This window comes from Pongo pygmaeus, chromosome 1 (genome assembly GCF_028885625.2).
Source record: "Pongo pygmaeus isolate AG05252 chromosome 1, NHGRI_mPonPyg2-v2.0_pri, whole genome shotgun sequence".
Lineage (NCBI taxonomy): Eukaryota > Metazoa > Chordata > Mammalia > Primates > Hominidae > Pongo > Pongo pygmaeus.
The window spans coordinates 159833980-159848173 of NC_072373.2; the positions used below are offsets into that span (position 1 = coordinate 159833980).

At 38.5% G+C, this 14194-nt stretch overlaps 1 protein-coding gene across 1 annotated transcript in view; it reads right to left on the reverse strand.

Moving 5' to 3' along the window:
• Nucleotides 1-2434: 2434 nt before the first annotated feature.
• Nucleotides 2435-14194, reverse strand: part of CTH (cystathionine gamma-lyase) — a 29143-nt gene continuing 17383 nt past the window's right edge. The window contains exons 6-12 of the mRNA XM_054482920.2: nucleotides 12746-12803; nucleotides 12205-12282; nucleotides 10379-10531; nucleotides 8625-8746; nucleotides 7403-7455; nucleotides 3719-3857; nucleotides 2435-3445 (exon numbers count right to left, since the gene is read on the reverse strand). Of these exons, the coding sequence (XP_054338895.2) occupies nucleotides 3419-3445; nucleotides 3719-3857; nucleotides 7403-7455; nucleotides 8625-8746; nucleotides 10379-10531; nucleotides 12205-12282; nucleotides 12746-12803 (630 nt within the window). The 3' untranslated portion in view covers nucleotides 2435-3418. The remainder of the gene's footprint in view (nucleotides 3446-3718; nucleotides 3858-7402; nucleotides 7456-8624; nucleotides 8747-10378; nucleotides 10532-12204; nucleotides 12283-12745; nucleotides 12804-14194) is intronic.

Genomic DNA, 14194 nt, shown 5'->3' on the forward strand with positions numbered 1-14194 from the left:
GACAGCAATCTCACTCTTAGAATTTCAACAGTGAATGTAGTGAACAGAAGAGCTGATGGAATTTTGCATAATGTGCCTTATAAAGCAACTCAGTGAAAATAGCGTCCTAAAGGCCTGACCTCACCTAACCTGACCAGAATGTCCAGTTACGTTCGCTCTACAAAACCAGATGGACTGTGAAGAAGGTGGGCCCAAGTGTTAAACACAGAATCCTCATCTCAGTGTGAACCGTGTTAATGGTGGGACACATGGTTGCAGATAACCAAAAGCTGTGGATAAACCTCAAAAACCCTAATAAACATAATGGTGTCTTCTCAGGCAGTGAGGAACAGTGTCTAGAACATGGTTGTGATGGTTAATTTTATGCGTCAACTATGATGCCCAGTTGTTTGGTCAAACGCCAGTCTAGATGTTGCTGTAAAGGTATGTTTTAGATGTGACTAATATTTAAATAGACTTCGAGCAAAGGAGATTAATCTCTATAATGTGGATGAGTTTCATGCAATCAGTTGAAGGCCTTAAGAGCAAAGACTAAGGTTTCCCTAAAGAAAGCAATTCTGCCTCAAAACTGCATCACAGAATCTCTGCCTGTATTTTCAGCTGAATGGTCCGCCCTGCAAATTTCAAACTCAAGACTACAATAGATTTTGGACTTGCCAGCCTCATAATCACATGAGCCATTTCTTAAAATAAATCTGTCTATCTCTCTATTTTTCTCTATACACACATACACACACGCACAGGCCCTACTGGCTCTGTTAGTCTGGAGAACCTTGACTAACACGATGGTAGTTACTTACTGCTCACCAGAAGCCCTAAGAGACTGAATATAGAAATGGACAGTGGCCATGCCATATGTAAAATTAGAAATTCGACCCACAACCTGCAGCAAGTTGCCCAAGAAACCAACACCCTCATCAACAATAAACAACCCAGGAGATCAGCCTGCTGTAAGTCAGAGTTGCAGGAAGCCAGATTGCTTTCTTTAGTGACAATCCAGCAAGCTAAACAATAACTTGTGTAACAATTGGCCCAGAATCATCGGGAAATGAAAGACTGTTTCTCTAATTTTGCCCCTGCTCCCAACTTAGGACCAGAGAAAGCCAAATATGCACCTTAGCAAATCACACAGGATGCCCCATCTAGAGGCCAAAGCAACTCCATCTTGGATGTTAATCTGCCCTGTTGGCTTCTGATTAACCCTCATTCCAATTTATCTATTGTACCTTGTTTAAGAGCAGGTACTTATTGTAAATCCTGCCCTTAGAGTAAGTCACCTTGATAAATTCATACATACAGTAAATCCTGCCCTTAGGTCAAACAGCTTTGATGTTGTCATAATTGTCTTACAAATTCCTTTTCAACCACTCCTCTCCCTATGGCATAAAGTCCCCAGTCTTGGGGGTAATTATGCTGGGATCCACCAACTTGCCTCATCACTGCCCAAGATATAGTCATGGCTTCTGTTCCTAAGTCCCTATTAAATGTTTCTAAGAAACTGGGTGCCTCTTTGGCCTCTCAACTTCCTTAGACTTTGATGTAGGATTACACAGACCTGCCCACTGTGAAACACTGACTCCAGTCAACCTGCTTCTGGCTTCCCCATGCCAACAGTCTTCAACCAGGGCATACCTGAAGGCTTCCCTTTCTTCTGCTATAAAACTTTTCCACCCATCTGCCCGCCTTTGACTTTCTGCCAAAACCCAGGTGATGGTGGCTAATTCCCTTGCTATAGTAAGCTAAGAATAGCCTTTCCTTTTCACATTTGGTTAATCATTTATTTCCACAGCCCTAAGGCCTTGAGATGGCAAGAAATCAGTTCTGGCAGAAACCACAGTGAGATAGGACCTGCCTCAAAATGCTACTGCCTCTAGAGACAGAATTTCCAGACTCAATAGATATAACTCAAGAGTGTGGACAATACAGAAGAATGTATATTTTTATGTATTCTCCTCCTAAACAGCACTGTTATTCATCAGGCTGTATGATATTATTTTAACCAAAACAAATGGCAATATCAAGATTTATTATAAGATGAAAAACCTTTAGTATAAAAACAATTTTTAAGATTTAATTTTTGACTTATGGCTTACTGATGATAACTTGCTAACTATACACTCAACTATAAAATAGTCTATTTTATTATTTTTTTTAGAGACAGGGTCTCATTCTGTCGCCCAGGCTGGAGTGCAGTGACGCCACTGCAGTCTGGAACTCCTAGGCTCAAGGAGATCCTCTGCCTCAGCTGCCCAAGTAGCTAGGACTACAAGCACGTACCACCAGGCCCAAAAGATTCTATTTTTAAACATATCTTCTTTTATTCTCAACAAATGCACTATTTCAGATAAAAATATAAAAAGGACTATTTCTCTGTAAAACGGTGGCCTTTAACCTGCCTTGTATAGGATTTATAACTAATCTGCAAACACTAAGATTTGGGAATAATAGTTATTTAATTGAACTTATAAAAATTAACATAAATGGCTAAGACCTCTAAGAGCAGTAGTTGGGAATTAAAAGGACCCAGGAATATAGGTTAATATCATATAATGTAGGAATATCACAATGGGATGCATTTGATAATTAGATTTTTTTTTTTTTTTTTGAGACAGAGTCTCGCTCTGTCGCCCAGGCTGGAGTGCGGTGGCACGATCTCGGCTCACTGCAAGCTCTGCCTCCCGGTTTCACGCCATTCTCCTGCCTCAGCCTCCCAAGTAGCTGGGAGTACAGGCGCCCGCCACCACAGCCGGCTTTTTTTTGCATTTTTAGTAGAGATGGGGTTTCACCGTGCTAGCCAGGATGGTCTCAATCTCCTGACCTCGTGATCCGCCCGCCTTATCCTCCCAAAGTGCTAGGATTACAGGCGTGAGCCACCGCGCCCAGCTGATTTATTTCTTTAAAAATATTAAGTATAGTCTTAAATCAGTAGAATTTCACAGTAAACTTTTCAAGTATTTGATTTTCGGCTTATGGTAACTAAGTGTAAACCATTGCTTTTAATGTTCTTTTCAATGATATGCAAAAAAATCATACGATTTAAGAACATTCATTTAAATTTAAATTCTTCACAAAACATCAAAAATGAATTACCATTATATTATAAACATGATCAAAATAAATCTTAGACATGAAAAAAGAACATAATCTCCCAAAGTAGCACAAAACTCACCTCCTTCAGAGGCAAACATAGAGCAAAATTAACAAAAAGATATTAACAGAATTGACCTGTAATTATAACATGACATACAGAAAACTTTTTAACAGAGATGATCCCTAAGAAGATTACAGTTATGAAAGATAATGAGGTGCCTTAAAATTTCCACTTGAAAATTTTGCAAAGGCTCATTGTTGATCCATTTAATTACTCAGGAAGGTTTGATCTTCACAGGAAGCAGCTTCTAATAGCAGCTCTGGAATACTAGCTGTGACTTCCACTTGGAGGGTGCTATAAAAACAGTGCACAAGAAAAATATGTTATTAAACATATAGGCCATAGCTTCAACTCCTCAAGAAGTCCTTTTTCTGAATACTACCATCCTTTAAATATGCACTTTGACTGAGCTCCCTATACATTTATTTATATACCTGGTCTATTACAGGAACAGAAAAGCTTTAGAGTTCACAGTGAGACCACTCTTTGTAAATATAGTGACCCCCATGCCCAAGATAAAGCAAACACACACACACACACACACACACACACAATAATAAGACTTACTGCTGCCTTCAAAGCTTGATCTAGATCTTCCAGTAGGTCTTCCTCATCCTCTAAGCCCACAGAGAGTCGAATCAGTGTGTCACTAATTCCAAGGACATCTCTGTCTTTCTTAAGAACTGATGCATGAGTCATGACTGCCCTGAAAGAAGACATGAGCAAATTTTTGATCACTATATTGTGTCAGTGAAGGCATGTTTCTGTCTCATAAACTGCAATTACCCTCAACATTTTTCTGCTCCAAATATCAAATTTTGCATACACCTATAATTCACAGGCAAAAAAAGAGAAAATTATGAAACTTATCTCTTCTAGCTATGATTTTAAATGAAAAGCAAGATTTTTTTTATCCTGTTTATACCATTGGTAAGATATGCCCAATCCAAATACTGAAAGTGTGTGTCAAGTACCCCCATGCAGTAGGGTAAGGCATAGCCTCCCCAATGTGTATATTTCAATACCCGCCTAAATGAGGCTTTGGCCAGAAATCATGTACTCCATGACCAACCTACTGGATTGCTACTTATAAGAGGTCTCTTGGACCAAAAGCCTGTCATAATTAGTTTCCTCTGGATCAATCCAGAGCTAGACTTTCTGAGGCACATCGGAGAAAGACCACCAAGAATCACTAGTAGCAACCAGTAAGCATTCAGAATTCCACAATATAACTCCTGGCATAGAGGCCTGGAAGGATTTTTCAAACGATCTAGCAGCCCATTACCATCATCAACACATGTAAAGGAAAACCACCCATAATATGTCAAGCATTGCAGTAAAAATTGGGAAACCAAGAAGAATGAGATATTTTCTTTACCCTAAATAACAAAGCACGAGCTAAAAGCAATGACAATTCACAAAACAAAATAGTCTATGTAAACAATGCCAAACAAGTATAGACAAAAAGACTGCCAAGTTCCAGGGAAGGAGAAATTTCTGTGAAGAATAATGGAGGAGAGGCTTAGAGTCTTAATTAGCCCCAGTATGTATATTACAACCAACACTCTTCCTTTCCCTGCACACCACCAGCAAAATCAATACCTAAGCTGCTTTCTCCTCTCTTACATGAGAGCCATGGGGAAAAAAAATCTCAGTTGTGGTCTGAGTGATGGATATCTTCCTTTATCACGCTACTAAAGTGTTTAGACACAAACATCCATCTTAAAATGTTCTGCCCTGGGAGACTCGTAATTCCTTAAAAGAGTGTATACATGTAGAAATAAGAACTCAGGTCTCAGAGACCAACAAACTTGGGTATGAATCTTAGCCCTTCCACATACTGGCTATGTGGCCTTATAAAAGTTACTCATCCTCAGTGCCTATTTCCTTACCTGAAATAATAATAGATGCATCTACTGTGTGCTTACCATGAGGCAGATACTCTACTAGGTGGTTTGTGTGCATTAATTCATTTTTTTAATGAATAAAAATTGGATATAACACCTGTCTTAAAGGTTTGTCACAGGCATTAATTTAAAGGAACATGTATAAAGCACTTCTAAGCACTTGGAATGTAGTAGAGATGCCTAATAAAAGATAATAGTTCATAGTAGGTGCTAACATTTATTGGGTACTTAGTATGAATAAAGGCATTAGCTTAGGGATTTTTTTTTCCCATGTTCTCACAACAAACCTAACAGCTATGTAGAGTGTTGTCCACATTTTAAAATTGAGGAAATTGAGATTTAGGGAGGATGAGTAACTTTTCTAAGGTCACAGAGTTGTATGTGTTGTGAGGCTGGGAGACTAAGCTAATACATATTAGCTTCACTTCCTTCCTCCCATATAGCAATGCTACACTAGTAGCAGCAGACACACAATGAAGGGTGTGTCTTCATTGTGTGTCTAGTAGCAGTTGGGAGACACACAATGAAGGGTGATAGAACAGACAAGGCCTGACCTAAATCCACTCATCCTCTGGCATCGGGGTTATAGCCTAAACCAGAGTGTCTGGGGGCCAAGCAACTTTAAACAAAAATCCCTAAATAAATCAGGAGAGATTTATTTTAAGACAATTTTTTAAACAAGAGAGTCTTAAGGTAATACACATTTCATTACCATGAAAAACAAACCCATTTCACATGCTGAGTGTGCCCTCTTGTGCATCCAAACTTACTAGCAGGCATCTTCCGGAAAGACTAACAAAAATCTGTGTTACATGAATTATTTCAAGTCATTATTTAGACATCTTTTTTTTTTTTTAACTTGGTTAAACTGCCTGACTTTTGGTCTAACTGTAAACTCCTATACAAAGACAGAAAATAGGCCTAAACTTCGGTGGGCCCTAACATTTCTCCACACAATGCTTGCAAAACAAGTTATTCCACAAATGTGTATAAAAATGAAGACACAGAAATACACCGTATATTTAGTACAGTTAAAAATAGTTAGGTTATGATGTTGACTTAACCCTGCAATAATTACAACATATGGTCATAGTAGCATACAATAAAGGTAATATATATATATATATATCAGGAATGCTTGGGGGGACAGGTAATCAATAAATGATAATCATTAATTTTTTTTGTTGTTTTGGTTCTTTTTTGAGACACAGTCTCGCTGCATCACCCAGGCTGGAGTACAGTGGTGCGATCTCGGCTTGCTGCAACCTCGGGTCACTGTAACCTCCATCACTTGGGTTCAAGCCTTAGCCACCCAAGTAACTGGGATTATAGGTGTGCACCACCACACCCAGGCAATTTTTTTTTTTTTTAGTAGAGACAGGGTTTCACAATGTTGGCCAGGCTGGTCTCGAACTCCTGACCTCAAGTGGCCCACCTTGGCCTCCCAAAGTACTGGAATTGCAGGCGTCAACCATTGCAGCACCAGGTCGAAAATCATTAATTATTAATCTCATTTTATGTGTTAAAAAATGGAAGTTTAAAGGTTAACTAATTGGTGGAAGCAGATCTCAAATCTAGATCCAAGCACCTTTTACCTCCCCTCACTGTTTCTGATGCAAATCCAAGAGTGAAGCTGCTAACATGTTCCTGTATGACACTTGAGTCAATCAGCTCAACCTTCTGGATCTTTGTTTCCTTGCCTGTAAAATAAGCTGTTGGACTGTATGATCTTAGGCTGCTTCTTGTACCAATATCCTCTGATGCTTTGATAAAATTAGATGTATTGATTGGGTTAGATACCGAAGGGCCTGGTACCAAGTTAGGGTTTGGATTTATCTTGTACACAACATGAAGATATTAAAGGTTTATCCTACAGAGAACAGAAAACAAAAGATTTGACAGTATCTAGTAGGGCTCTTCTCCAATAATCAAGGGCATGGAGGAGTTTCATCAGAGACACATTTTCTGTTTCCCAAAGAGCCTTGAAAACAGCTTTTCTAGTACAAAGTCTCCAATCCCCTCTAAGGCTGAATAGGGTAGAACATGTGGCCCTAGGTTAGAGATCAGATGTCAGAAATCCTAGAATACAGTTACTGCTGGAATCTCTTTTTGACAGAGCAGGGAAGGAAGCAACATTTGGGAGGACACCGCTCACTAACAAGAAGCCCTCCATGAGATTTTATCAAGGTCTCCATCTTGACAGGGTTAGAGTCCATTCTGAGTAATGTCATGCTATTCTTATTGTTAAATATCTTGAATTATCCCTGACCTTATCATATTTCTTTCCCAATCATTAAAGCTGACATCAAATTTAAAATACTGAGAAAAGCAGAACTATACTTACGGAAGCTCAACAAGGCTTTCGAATCCTCCCAAGCTCTCGGCCAGAGTAAATAGCTATAGCAAAGAAAACATGAATTCAGATTTTCTAGTAAAATAAAAATACTAAAATCTAAAATAAATGTTTTTAGACCAGGCACAGTGGCTCATGCCTGTAATCCCAGCACTTTGGGAGGCCAAGGCAGGCGGATCACCAAGGTCAGGAGTTCGAGACCAGCCTGGCCAACATAGTGAAACCCCGTCTCTACTAAAAATACAAAAATTAGCTGGGCATGGTGGCACGCACCTGTAATCCCAGCTACTTGGAAGCCTGAGGCAGGAGTATCACTTGAACCCAGGAGGTGGAGGTTGCAGTGAGCCGAGATCATGCCACTGAACTCCAGCCTGGGGAAAAGAGTGAAACTCTGCCTTTAAAAAAATAAAAAAAAAAATTGCATTTGAGACTTTGCTCTGTGGTTACCACTTAAATAAAAAAATCTCTAAATGCTTCCCAAGTTATACATACTTCCTTGTTAATATATATCACTTATGAAATACATCCTTTAACTCCCTACTGGAATAGGGGGAAAAAAAAAAAAACACTGTTTTTATGTTGAGTGTGATAGTGTCATAAAACTTTACAAATGTTTTAAAAGTTACTTTGGTAAATGTATTAAACTAAGGTGACACCAGGAACACTTTGACTAATCTGGCAGCTTTCTGTTAATCTATTCTGTAGTATTTAAACTGCATGAGCTCAAGGTTAAGCCCAGTGTATGGAGTTGGATAGGCCTCTTGCTCAAGGCCCCTGAGAGCCTCCTCCTGGCTTTTTGAAAATTAGACAAAGGCCTCACCCCAGTCAGATGCAGCTTAGGAGGCACAGGGTTTGGAAAGCCACTCATAGGATGGATTTTAGAACAGCCTTTGTGCAGTGCACTAACTGCACGTTACTTCAAGGTTTTACCTATTTCATCTGATAAAAGGGGTTCACTTTTAAATAAATGCATTAGAATACTCTGTGTCTCCAAATTGATTGTAGTATGTGGAGAGTTAAGTAAGTGAACATATTTAGATGTCTGCTACATTGTTGTTTAAGTCATTTTCAACCCAATGCATTTCATCATAAAGAGGTTTATGAGTGTAACCTGCAGATACAAAAATATTATCTGGCTTGAGTAGAAGTGAGAGATAGTGAACTGCTGTAAGGCCTTACCTCCTACAATTTTAAACCTATTTTGTATGTTTACCTTTAGGTTCTTGAGGAAAATCTCAGCATGCTGAAGAGTGCCCTTAATATAAAAGGTGACCATCCCTGTACAACCTGTACACTGACGCTTCACCAACTCATGCTGTGGATGAGAGGGCAGCCCTGTAATCATAAGGTATCATAAGTCTTATTTTAGAATTAAACACGTAATTTTTTTTGCGGGGGGGGCTGGTATTTTTCACTGTCTGCTTAAGTAAACTGCAAATAAGCCTAAGATGAGGATTATGCCATGCTCACATCTAACTACTCGCTCAGGCCCCTATCTCTCCAGCTTCGTGTTGCCTCATCTTTTTTACCCTCTTCAGCTTTCTTTATGCCAGCACCACTGCACTCCCTTTCATCTCAGGACATGCTGTCCCTTCAACCTGGATTTCCCTTGTTAATTATATCCTGTAATTTCTCGATTAGTATCTGTCTTAGCCACCAGAGTTGTTCCATGAGGGCAAATCCATTTGTTTTGTTACTAATTGGATCCCAGTTCCTAGTGCAAAGCCTGGCTCATAGCTGGCATTTAATAAACATTTCTTGAATAAACCTCCAATACCTTGTCTATGCCCTTTTAACCAATGCTGCCCATTCTTCATGGCATAGCTCAAAACTCTTCTCTCTCCCTCCATCCAAAATATGTATCAATCAACAGCTCTTTACCTAAAGTACATTTAGGGCATTTAGTTTCATATGTGTTTTGCTTTGGTTTCTCTAAATTCCTTGTGAATTTCCTAGTGAAATTCCAGTCTTAATTTTTCTATATATTCTAGATGCTAGAATCCTCAAAAGGATCTAAAAAGAAAAAAACTACTTAGGACCACCACAGCTTAAAAGACTGGTAAAAATAAATTCAAAAAGTAAGATGTAAGTCAGCTAACTCCACATAAGCCTTTCTAGATGCTGGAAGAGGTGAAGGAATAGAAATACAGAAGAGAACCTCAGGGGGCCGGGTGTAGTGGCTCACGCCTGTAATCCCAGCACTTTGAGAGGCCAAGGCAGGCAGATCACCTGAGGTCAGGAGTTCGAGACCAGACTGGCCAACATGGTGAAACCCCGTCTTTACTAAAAATACAAAAAATAGTCGGGCGTGGTGGCGGGCACCTGTAATCCCAGCTACTCGGGAGGCTGAGGCAAGAGAATCACTTGAACCTGGGAGGCAGAGGTTGCAGCGAGCTGAAATTGCATCATTGCATTCCAGCCTGGGCAAGAGTGAAACTCCGTCTCAAAAAAACGAAAAAAAAAAGAGAGAGAGAACCTCAGGGGAATTTTGGCACCTAATATCAAGTCTCAACTGGGACAAACCTCTATCAGATTAAAGTGACAGCTAATGCTGAATAGCAGACTGACAAGATTATAAGCAAATCAACTGAAAAGTCTAATGTTAAAATCTTTGAATAGGTATACACAAGCCTTCAAATCACAGACCACCACAGGAACATCTAATGCGTAAAACTGATTTTCTAATATCCAAGCATCCACTAGACACCACTACAGGAACATCTAATGTATCACACTAATTTTCTACTATGCAAGCATCCACTAAACTAGAGGCAATACAACGGTAGAGACCAGGTCTATCTTCTTTCCACCTGATCCACCACAGAGCCTGACACATGGCAGTGCTCAATAATAAATGAACAAAAACAATACGTGAAAGCACCTAACTTACAAATAAATGTTACATAAACACGATGCTCAGGATAACTGCTGAAATCCTAGATCTGCTTAGAAATCAAATTAACATACCAGGATAAATAACCTTTTCTACCCAAGGATTAGATTCCAGGAACTGAGCTACTGCCATTCCATTTTTGAAATGCTTTTCCATTCGGACTTGTAGAGTCTTCAGACCTCGATTGCAGAGGTAACAATCAATAGGAGATGGAACTGCTCCAAGAGCTGCAAAATGAACACATCCTGGATAAGTTTGAAGGCAGGGTATGGCCAAGAAATTATCTGGCTTCTCTTTTCCATTATAGTGACTCTCAGAAGCTAGGTATAAACCTCAATGTTTGAGTTCTAGGAGGAAAATAATATATCAAATCAGAAGCAGGAGAACAAAGCATAGAATATGCTTAGAGAAATTTACTTTAAAATGAGGGGAAGCAAATATGCTGAAAACTAAGTAAAAGCACAATGATATAAACTTCTCAAATATGAAGATAAATAGTCCTTTCTATGATTTTAATAAAATCATAAATTGTGCATAGCCTAACTTTGTATTTCTTTGAAAAATTATTTTAACATACAGAGAAAAACAGCAGTTCAAGTCCTATTATTACTGAATATTCTACTAATATTCTATTTAGCCTTTGTGCAAAGCAGCCAATGATTTCACATGTCTCCAGGATATATACTTCATTTCTACTTTTTATAAACCAAAGGACACTTATCAAGCAATAAGTTTCAGTTTCCCTCCTGGAGGACACTTTTATTCCTCATCATGTTTATATTTTACCTGTCAAGTTACAATGGCTTAATCCTTAACTATACTGGAGATAAACTAAGCAATGTAAATAGGAAATGGTGTTTAGACATCTATTGAAAAATGTACTGTAAGTGCTATTTAAAATTAACCATCATTCCTGATATAAAAGGTATAGTATATGAAAGCCCTCATTTCAAATGAAATTTTAAAAAAGAAAAAAAAACCATTAAGTCTTGAAACTAAAAATTCACTAGGGCTCTATCAAATTATGATTATAATTAAGATGGACATGAAAATAAAAAAATTCATTTCTTATATCATATCATAAAGCCTTGCTATGCTATAACCGTTTTTGTTTTTTGTTTTTTGCTTTTTGAGACAGGATCTCACTCTGTTGCTCAGGCTGGATCACAGTGGCACGATGTCAGCTCACTGCAACCTTCGCTTCCCAGGCTCAGCCTCCAAGTATCTGGGACCACAGGCACGTGCCACTGCACCTGGCTAATTGTTTTGTGTTTTTGGTAAAGACAGGGTTTCGCCATGTTGCTCAGGCTGGTCTCAAACTCCTAAGCTCAAGTGATCCGCCTGCCTCAGCCTCCCAACGGGCTGGGATTACAGGCATGAGCCACCGTGCCCAGCCTGCAAAAACTATTTTTATAACACTTTCCTCTAAAATCAGAAAAAAATTTTTTGGCTGGGCACGGTGGCTCACGCCTGTAATCCCAACACTTTGGGAGGCCAAGGCAGGTGGATCACCTGAGGTCAGGAGTTTGAGACCAGCCTGGCCAACACGGTGAAACCCCATCTCTACTAAAAATATAAAAAATTAGCTGGGCATGGTCGTGGGCACCTGTAATCCCAGCTACTCAGAAGGCTGAGGCAGGAGAATCACTTGAACCCAGGAGGTGGAGGTTGCAGTGAGCTGAGATCACGCCACTTCACTCCAGCCTGGGCAACAGAGTGAAACTCCATCTCAAAAAAAAAAAATTAATAAATAAAAAATAAAATCAGAATTTTTCTCCTCTATTTTTCATTTCTTCATAAATTATTAGAATGCCATCACTTCACAACACTTAGTGGAAATACAAATATTAAATGTAGTCACTGAGAGTGTCATAGGGAATCTGGACTTTTTAATACTTACAATTTTGCAAGAAACGAAGTCTATTATAAAGGCTTTCACAATTAACAGACACCAGGCCCATTACAACGTCACTGTGGCCTAAAAACAAAAAACAAACAAACAAACAAAAATTTCAGTTAGAAACAATTTATGTTTACTCTTTATTTTATAACTTCCAAAATGTGATTTTCACTTGAAAAAATTCTCAGGGAAAAAGCTCTATAAAATAAGTTTAAGTAAACTGTATTCAACTGGACAGTAGCAAAAGTTATGTCTAAAACAATAAAATAAAAATTATATAAAAACAAAATGTTTCTTTAAGGTGTCAGCAAGATAAAAGCATAACTTTTTATGGCCAACTTTAATCCTCTTCTCATAAATCATGAGCATAGTTTTGTGTACTATTAATGAAATCCTACATTTAATCAAAGGATTTTTTTTTACTTTCTACATGAGTCACAGAAAATAATCTACAAAATAATCAAAGAAAAGGGATCAAAAGCCAAGCCCTATGCTATTTTCACCTATCCATGAAAAAGAACATTCAAAGTATGCATCTTACCATTCATGTATTTTGTTGCAGAACACATACAAATATCAGCTCCCAGAGCCAAAGGGCGCTGAAAGAACAAGTTTTTTACTCTAAATGAGAAACCATTAGAAAATATGCTTCATTACCTGCCTATTTGCAATTGTAAATTCCATTCTTATTCTAATCAATACTAACTTTGCAAAAGTATGTGCATCTTAAAATTTTCCAGGATCTCTGATATTATTTCTCCTTTGCCTCCCTCCCACCAAAGAAAAATGTAAAGTATTGAATCCAGTATTGAATCTGAAAGCAAAAGTTTCTTGGAAAGAGCAGATAAGCCCAGGTCAACTGGTCTCTTGAACCTGTTTTTTTATAGCAATTGCTGACAGGACTCTAAATTTATTACCTACAGTAGAGACTCTAGTATTTTATGACTCATTGAACACATAAAATAGTTGACATGAATATTCAGCAATTTTTATGTAGAGTAAGTATAAACTCATCTGCTTAGATTTTTAATCATTAAAACCTCATGACATATGCTGTGATTATTTACATTTGGGGTTTGTCATGATCTTGATTCCTAATTACTCAGCCCTTCCTATGTGTGGGTTTCACACCCATGGATTCAACCAACCATGGATAAAAAAATACTTGGAAAAATAGATGAATGGTCGTGTCTGTATTGAACATGTACAGACTTTTTTCTTGTCATTAGTTCCTAAACAATATAGTGTAACAACTATTTACAAAAGATGTACATTGTATTAGGTATTATAAGAAATCTAGACAGCTGGGAGTTGGAGAATGGCTCACACCTGTAATCCCAGCAATTTAGGGGGCTGAGGCAGAAGGATCACTTAAGATCAGGAGTTTCAGGCTGCAGTGGACCATGATCAAGCCGTTGCACTTCAGCCTGAGTGACAGAGCAAGACTTTATCTTAAAAAACAACAACAAAGAAAGAAATTTGCTGGGTGCAGGGACTCACACCTGTAATCCCAATACTTTGGGAGGCTGAGGTGGGTGGATCACTTGAGGCCATGAGTTTGAGCCCAGCCTGGCCAACATGGTGAAACCCTGTCTCTACTAAAAATACAAAAAAAATTAGCCAAGCATGGTGGCACGCGCCTATAATCCCAGCTACTCAGGAGGCTGAGGCAGGAGAATCACTTGAACCCAGGAGGCAGAGGTTGCAGTGAGCTGAGATGACACCACTGCACTCCAGCCTGGGTGACAGAGCAAGATTCCGTCTCAAATAAATAAATAAATAAATAAATAAATAAATAAATAAATAAATTTGTCTGAAACTGGGAGAATTAAGAAAAATAAAAATGAAAAGGAATTTTTTAAAGTGTTTTCTTTCACCTAATTTTCCTGTAAATTAATCCTTTAAGTCATGGAGTATAATGTGATGTTCAATACATGTGTAATTGTGTAATGATCAAAAGCAGGGATTAGCATGCCCATCATCTCAAATA